The sequence below is a fragment of the Bos mutus genome, chromosome 25 (assembly GCF_027580195.1).
Source record: "Bos mutus isolate GX-2022 chromosome 25, NWIPB_WYAK_1.1, whole genome shotgun sequence".
Classification (NCBI taxonomy): domain Eukaryota; kingdom Metazoa; phylum Chordata; class Mammalia; order Artiodactyla; family Bovidae; genus Bos; species Bos mutus.
The window spans coordinates 33529995-33538445 of NC_091641.1; the positions used below are offsets into that span (position 1 = coordinate 33529995).

At 50.0% G+C, this 8451-nt stretch overlaps 1 protein-coding gene across 2 annotated transcripts in view; it reads left to right on the plus strand.

The window, feature by feature from the left end:
* GRIN2A (glutamate ionotropic receptor NMDA type subunit 2A) overlaps positions 1-7915 on the plus strand; it is a 446329-nt gene extending 438414 nt beyond the window's left edge. Inside the window, exons 11-13 of one of the 2 annotated variants that reach the window (XM_014476279.2) lie at positions 88-326; positions 6116-7288; positions 7632-7652. In XM_014476279.2, coding sequence (XP_014331765.2) covers positions 88-326; positions 6116-7288; positions 7632-7652 — 1433 coding nt within the window. Of the gene's footprint in view, positions 1-87; positions 327-6115 lie in introns of both variants that reach the window. The other variant, XM_005889409.2, reaches the window with a different exon arrangement.
* Positions 7916-8451: the final 536 nt, after the last annotated feature.

The window sequence follows — 8451 nt, forward strand, 5'->3', positions numbered from 1 at the left end:
CACACGTGTCTGCCGCAAGCGTAGGGGTGTCCGCCCCGTGGCGCGGGCCCTGCTCCTCACTGCCTGTGGCTCTTGTCTTCCGTCCAGGGGAGATGGAGGAGCTGGAGACGCTGTGGCTCACGGGCATCTGCCACAACGAGAAGAACGAGGTGATGAGCAGCCAGCTGGACATCGACAACATGGCGGGCGTGTTCTACATGCTGGCGGCCGCCATGGCGCTCAGCCTCATCACCTTCATCTGGGAGCATCTCTTCTACTGGAAGCTGCGCTTCTGCTTCACGGGCGTCTGCTCCGACCGGCCGGGCCTGCTCTTCTCCATCAGCAGGGTCAGTATCCCCGATGGTTTCTTCTCTCTGCAGCAGGCAGGTCCAGAAAAGCACGGGGGCACCCAGAGTGCTTTGGGACCCCTGGGCAGGGGGTGGGGGGTCTGCACACCCTCCCCTCACTCACCATCCCTTCTCGGATGTGTGGAAAGGGCACTGGGTTCTGTGTTCATGAGCCAGACGACCGTGCAAGCCAGAAATGGAAGGTGAATGAATAAGGCAGGCCGGGCCTGAGAAAAGTAGCACAAATGGAATGAAAAATAGCAGCTGAGCCTGGGTGTCAAGGAGAGAGAGCAATGGGGACTGTGGTAAAATATGACAGAGTGTGGCAAACCCAAAGGAGATGATCATTCTCTGCTCTTGCTGAGGATGGTCTTAGCGGAAGGCAAGGCCAATTTTCAGTTTTTATAGGAGAAAATGGCCATCTGATTATACAGGAAAACTTTCCATTTTTATTTAAAATTTTTTGGTTGTACTGTGAGCCAGGCAGGATCTTATTTCCCCAACCAGGGATCAAACCCGTGCCCCCTGCAACAGAAGTGGGGACTCTTTACCACTGGACGACCAGGGATGTCCCTCAATTTTTAAATGCTAGTAACTAATTCCATTGAAAACTAGAAAAAAACACCAAAACACATGGGCTAAGCACAGCCTGTCAGCGGCCTCCCTGACGAGCACCCGGATATGCTCTAGGATGTTATTAAAATTCCTGTGCAGCATGCTACAACATTTGCATGCCTTCAATGAGATCACATGTGACCAAACAGAATCACGATGCAATGCCATGTGTGTACACAGATAACAAACCACAAGAATACATTTGATGCAACAGAGCCTGAAATGAAACAGAGGCTTGAAGAACCATGAGAAAACGCACACACTTCAAACAGAAAACAAAATACACGTTCAGCCCGACGTAAACAGCAGCGCAGACTATGCATGCCGTAGTCAGTGCACTCACGTGCAAGCCACAGAAATCTCCTTGCGTGCTGCACAGCATGACACGTGTGTGTGGCCGTACACAGGTACATGGTGAGATGCATTCATCACAATGACGGTCGTGGAAAGTGGTTCTATCTGGGGGACACATTTATTTCCCAGGCACCACGGAAGGACTTTATACTCTTCCTCTCATTTAACCTACAAACCACTTCTATGAGGCCCGTACTGATATGGTCCTAGAGTTGGGGAAACTCACAGTTATAAGGTTAGGAGGAATTACCCAACACCGCTCAGCCTTGCCGGAGCCAGGATCTGACTCTAGGTGGTGTAGTAACAGCCTGAGCCCACAGTCTTACACAAGCAACAGACATCAAATACAAGCGAAATAAGAGATTTGATGCAAATCATACCACACAGATATATATGCACACGACTGAACGGCGTTTATCTGTTCAACACAAGCTAGTCGCGTACTTGCATCAGATAAAAGCATATACATGTATCGTTTACTGATCTTCCAGCACAATATAGGGGGCTTCCCTGGTGGCTCAGATGGTAAAGAACCTACCTGCCATGTAGGAGACCCAGGTTCAATTCTTGGGTCAGGAAGATCCCCTGGAGAAGGAAATGGCAACCCACTCCAGTATTCTTGCCTGGAGAATGCCATGGACAGAGGAGCCTGGTGGGCTACCTTCCATGGGGTCACAGAGTTAGACGCAACTGACACAAACACTTTCACTTTACACACATACATATTGTTCACTGATCTGCCAACGCAGTATAATATTATCTATCTATCTGAAAATCAATGTCATCTGTCTGTCCATCCATCTGTCCATCCATTCATTCATTTATCCATCCGTCTATTTATCTATTTCTCCCATTTACTCGCCTTGGAATTTGTTTTACTCTGAAAGAATTGAACAAATTAAGGTTTGAAACATGGTGAAAAACATGTAGTTAGAAGCATCTAGTTTTAGATGCTAATGTTTACTGGGAAAACAATCATTTAAAGAGGAATTTATGTGTTCTTGGGGTTTGGTGGTTTTAAGAGATCCAGAAGGTACACACAGGCTTAGTCAGGAGGATTTATTTTCTCCATTCAGTGGCAACTAAACTTGAGTTCTATGCAAATACATATTTCCTAATTAGCTTGATGGCATCTAAACACACAGATTGTTTAAAAATAACAATGTGCATGCATGTAGCTAGGTATTAAGCCAACTTTAAGCTAATTCTCTCTGCCAATTACTGAAGGTTTTCCATATCTAAATGATTCTGGGATTGCCATGAGCAAATGCACACAATTGCCTTTACTTGTAAATTCTGCTTGTTTTTGAAAGAGCTCTCCTTCTGTCCGAGATATCATTAAGGAAGCCAAGTGAGGACTGTTAGTCTGAGAAATGAACTAAACCCCTCACTCCTCCCGTTCCAAGCCTCTTGAGGGACAGGCATGAAGGAGGAACTCAATGCAGCATTCCTGTGTTGTGTCCTTGACAAGCCAGGACCTGAACTTCCATCTCCCCCTCCCTAGTGGAGAGAGGACCCCATGTCCCACGGGACACAAACCTGAGATGCCTGCCCTTTTGCAATGGCCAAGGGCAGAGGCCAGAACTCAGAGAGTCATTTATTTTACATTAGAACCAAGCTTCTCCCATAGCTGTGACTTTTGTCCATTATGACTTACAAAAAAGGCATCCTCTCTTCTGTGGGATGCTTTTAACTTTTGTTTCCTCTCCAAAACACTGTCCTTTTCATTATAAAAAAAAAAAATATTCACTGTCATCAGCAAAGAGAACCGCTACGGTTGTCTCCTGAGATGTGAGGAATGGGAGACATGGCAAAGCCAGAGACAAAGGAGGTGGAAAGCATGATATCCTTCCAGAGAGCTCAGAGGAGAGCTTGAGGCAGCTTTTGGCTGGCCTGCAGTGGGGACGACAGAATACAAGTGATACACCGTCTTAGCCGGGGCTTCCCAGGTGGCTCAGTGGTAAAGAATCCATCTGCCAATGCAGGAGGTGCGGGAGACAGAGGTTCGATCCCTGGGTCGGGAAGATGCTCTGGAGGAGGAAATGGCAAGCCACTGTAGTATTCTTGCCTGGAGAATTCCATGGACAGAGGAGCCTCGTGTGGCTACAGTTCATGGGGTCGCAAAAGAATCAGACACAACTGAGCAAATAACAACAATAGTCTTGGGCCATTCCAGCTGCTCTAACAAATTACCACATGCTGGGTGCCTCATCAACAATAAAAATGTGACACTCACAGTTCTGGAAGCTGGACATCCTAGATCAGGGTGTCAGCATGGTGGGGTGAGGGCCCTCTTCTATGTTGCAGATGTCCCCTTGTGTTGAAGGAATGAAGGGGCTCTGTGAGTCTCTTTTATAAGAAGTGCTCCTTCCAAAGGCCCCACCTTGGACCTCATGACCTAAGCACCTACCTACTATTAATACATCACCTTTGGGAGCTGGGATCTCAATACATGAATTGGAAGGCTGGGGGGACACAAATAAGCAGAGGATACCAGAAACTTTAGGCATCAGGCCCAGGTGCCAAGGAACCAAGGAGGACAGTCGTCCTCAGGCCCCACTGAGAATGTTCTGAGTGGTCAGGGTCCTCTGGGAGTTGGAGGATGGACAGAGCCAGTTGTCTGGAACAGCATGTTGAGTCTGCAGTGCTCCCTTCATCTGAACCCATCCTGGGGCCGAGAGGGCATATCACTTACACAAGCCATAAAAGGTAGCTGGAGTCTATGAATACTAGAGAGGAGGAAAGGAAGACCTCTGCAGGGAAGAAAGAAACCCCAGCCCAGGGATTTGCCTTCCAAGGTAGGGTTTGGGCAGCATATGGAATCAGAAAGCCATGATGACTTTCCAGAGCTAAGGTGCAGTAGTAAAGGGTAGCACCCATTTCCTACAGCTCTGATCACGGGGCCACTGTGTGAGAGGACAGAGGGGAGGGGTGACAAGCAGGAGGGGCATGATGGGAATGATAGAGCAGCTCACCCACTCGCATTCACAGAGCCCCGTCCACGTGAGGTGCTCTGCTTGCATTTTCAGATCTTGCCCTGACATCCACCTTAGAGTGTATGATTCCCATTTTACAGATGTGGGACTTGAGGCTCAAAAAGATGTAGTGACATAGCCAAGGTTGCAGAGCTAGTAACAGATGATGCTGGGGCTCATCTCCAGTGGGCTTCTGGCCTCTGACTCTTCCCACCCTTCTGTAATACACACTCGCACCTCCCCATCAGCCCATCTGGAAAATGAGTCAACTCAGTTGGAGAACCCCCACCAACCCAACCTGGGGTACAGGCCCCCATCATGTTGACTCCTTCCCGAGGCTTTGCCAGGCTGATCTGCACCTGGGAACTGCCTTAGCTGTGTCATGTGAGCCCCAGGGGAAACCAGGGATGAGAAAAAGCAGTCAGCCACCACCCTCCCAGCCCTTGAAACATTGCTCAGCTCCCCAGCCGCTTCTGAGGGCCTCCTGCAAATACAGAGACAACGAGCTCATCTCGGCAGGCGGGAGTACACCACTCTGATGGGGGAGGTTGGAGACGAGTTCTCAAAATCTCTAAAAGGGAGACAGAAGCTCATTAAAATAAAATTGCAAAGTTAGAAAAACATGTAAAAGCTAATGTTCTCACAGTGCTAACAACAGGAAGAAAAGGCTCTGATCTTGGCTGATTCAGACATGTAGGAGACACACTGATTTTCACCCAATATAGCAGAGTCCCTCTGGGTTAGCATATGAGACTATTACATCACCGAATTGGTCAGGGAAAGCTTAAGTTAGCATAAAAGATTCAAAAGCCCTGCTCTATGTGAAATACACATTTGTACATTTTGACATCCAGCAGCCTCAGAAACAAAAAGGAGACGCTGCCTCCTGGCAGGGAAAGAGACCACTCAGGGCCTAGAGAAGGAGACGAGAGGCAAGACTGCAGGAAGGTGAGAAGGTCCATCACCTTGTCCTGGGCAGCCTTCATCCTGCAGCCTGGGGTGGAGAGGTCGGAGGAAGAGATGCTCAAACACACAACTGTAGGCTTTGCTGTTTACTCTTGACGCAGTGGAGACTGTCTCTAGAAAACAAGAAAGATGCAGGAGGGCAAACAGTGGTGGCTGTCACAGTTACATGAGCATCCCTATGGGTTCTGAGCATCCCTACCGTGGGGATCAATGGGCCGCTGTCATCAGAGTCCACACTTCTCACACATCCTTCCCACGAGTTTACCCCAGAGTCAGCAGCAGCTTCTGCATCCCTTTCACAACCCCCTTCTTGGGCCAGACCCCTGTCAGTCTCAGGAGAACCAGGTCAAACGCTAAAGCCTGGACCTGATTGTTCCGTTTAGGTTGTTGTTATTCAGTCTCTAAGTCGTGTCTGACTCTTTGTGACCACATGGATTCTAGCCCCCCAGACTCTTCTGTCCATGGGATTTCTCAGTCAAGAATACTGGAGTGGGTTGCCATTTCCTACTCCAGGGGATCTTCCCAAACCAGGGATCAAACCTACATCTCTTGCATTGCAGGCAGATTCTTACTACTGCTCCACCTGGGAAGCCCAGTTGTGTGAGGATTAGAGGATATTTTTTCCTCAAATTCCATGTATGACTATTGGCAAAAGTGTCAGATAATCTTGATAATCTAAATCAGATAATCAGAGAGAGAGACAAGGAAAGTCTGATGCTCTGCCACTGGTCTCATACACTTAAGAACGTTATCAAGATTCAGGTTGCATTTCACTGTTTCTCCAGGGCGCCTATGTCTCTCCTTTGCAGATAGAGTTCAGGTGTGACACGATTTCATGTCCCCGATGCCGCTAATGGTGTTTTCCATTCCTCCCCACAGGGCATCTACAGCTGCATTCACGGAGTGCACATTGAAGAAAAGAAGAAGTCTCCGGACTTCAACCTGACCGGATCCCAGAGCAACATGTTAAAACTCCTTCGATCTGCCAAAAACATCTCCAACTTGTCCAACATGAACTCCTCAAGGATGGACTCCCCCAAGAGAGCTGCGGACTTCATCCAACGAGGCTCCCTCATCGTGGACATGGTTTCAGATAAGGGCAACCTGGTCTACTCAGACAACCGGTCCTTCCAGGGGAAAGACAGCATCTTCGGGGACAACATGAACGAACTCCAGACCTTCGTGGCCAACAGGCACAAGGACAACCTCAACAATTATGTGTTCCAGGGACAGCATCCTCTGACTCTCAATGAGTCCAACCCCAATACAGTGGAGGTGGCTGTCAGCACGGAGTCCAAAGGGAATTCCAGGCCCCGGCAGCTTTGGAAAAAATCAATGGAGTCGATCCGCCAAGACTCCCTGACCCAGAACCCCATCTCCCAGAGGGACGAGGGGCCAGTGGAGAACAGGACCCACTCCCTGAAGAGTCCTCGGTACCTTCCTGAAGAAGTGGCCCACTCAGACGTCTCTGAAACGTCAAGCCGGGCCACGTGCCACCGGGAGCCTGACAACAATAAGAACCACAAGGCCAAGGACAACTTCAAGAGGTCCATGGCCTCCAAGTACCCCAAGGACTGCAGCGAGGCGGAGCGCTCCTACCTGAAGACCAAAGCGAGCTCGCCCAGGGACAAGATCTACACCATCGATGGCGAGAAGGAGCCCAGTTTCCACCTCGACCCACCCTCCTTTGCGGAAAGTATGGCCCTCCCCGAGAACGTGGACTTCCCTGACACCTACCAGGAGCGCAGCGAGAGCTTCCGCAAGGGGGATTCCACGCTGCCCCTTAACCGGAATGCCCTGCATGAGGAGGACGTGCTCCCCAACAATGAGCCGTACAAACTCTACTCCAAGCACTTCAGCCTGAAAGACAAGAGCTCCCCGCACAGCGAGGGCAGCGATCGGTACCGCCAGAACTCCACGCACTGCCGGAGCTGCCTGTCCAACCTGCCCACCTACGCAGGCCACTTCACCGTGCGGTCCCCCTTCAAGTGCGACGCCTGCCTGCGAATGGGGAACCTCTACGACATTGACGAGGACCAGATGCTTCAGGAGACGGGGAACCCCGCCGCCCAGGAGGAGGTCTACCAGCAGGACTGGGCCCCGAACAGCGCCCTCCAACTCCAGAAGAACAAGCTGAGGATCAGCCGGCAGCACTCCTACGATAACATCCTCGACAAACCCAGGGAGGTGGACCCTAGCAGGCCCTCCCGGAGCATCAGCCTCAAGGACCGCGAACGACTCCTGGAGGGAAACCCATACGGGAGTCTCTTTAGTGTCCCCTCCAGCAAACTCGCGGGGAACAAGGGTTCCCTTTTCCCCCAGGGCCTGGAGGTCGGCAAGCGGAGCAAGTCCCTCTTGCCGGACCACACCTCTGAGAACCCTTTCCTCCACTCCTACGGGGATGACCAACGCTTAGTGATCGGGAGGTGCCCCTCGGACCCTTACAAACACTCGCTGCCGTCCCAGGCTGCGAATGACGGCTATCTCCGCTCGTCCTTGAGGTCGACGGCGTCATACTGTTCCAGGGACAGTAGAGGCCATAGCGACGTGTATATTTCAGAGCATGTTATGCCTTATGCTGCAAATAAGAATAATATGTACTCTGCCCCCAGGGTTTTAAACTCCTGCAGCAATAGACGTGTGTACAAGAAAATGCCTAGTATCGAATCTGATGTTTAAAACCTTACATTAATGTTTATATTTATAGGGAAACATACCTAATGGCCAATGTCTGGACGGGTAAATGATGGATGCCCCAGTAGTGCCCTGACCAGAGGAAGAGGATTTAGGAAGGTATTTTTCAGTTGGTTCTTTTGCACATGGCTCCAAGCCGTAGTCTTCCACTCAAGGAATCTTGTGAGGTGTGTGCTGAGCACGCCAGAGCCCAGATAGGTGAGTCCTTAACCAAAAACCAATCCACACCAGGGCGAGTCTCCTGGACGTGCCCACCAGGTATGTCGCAATAATGACGCATCGGATGCCAGTGGTCATGTGACGATTTCCTATATTCCAAATTCCATTAAGACCAGCCCACCCTGTAATTTCCTCATCAGAAATGCCTCACGGTTTCTCTGATACAGAATAAGCAATATGGTATGCGTGTAAACCTGTCACAAAATAAAACAAGAATGCATCCACACTGGAGCGAGACGGAGTGTGCCAGAGATTAGGAAGTTCGGCTTTCTAAGCAGTTCAGCTTTATTGTTCTGCCTCCC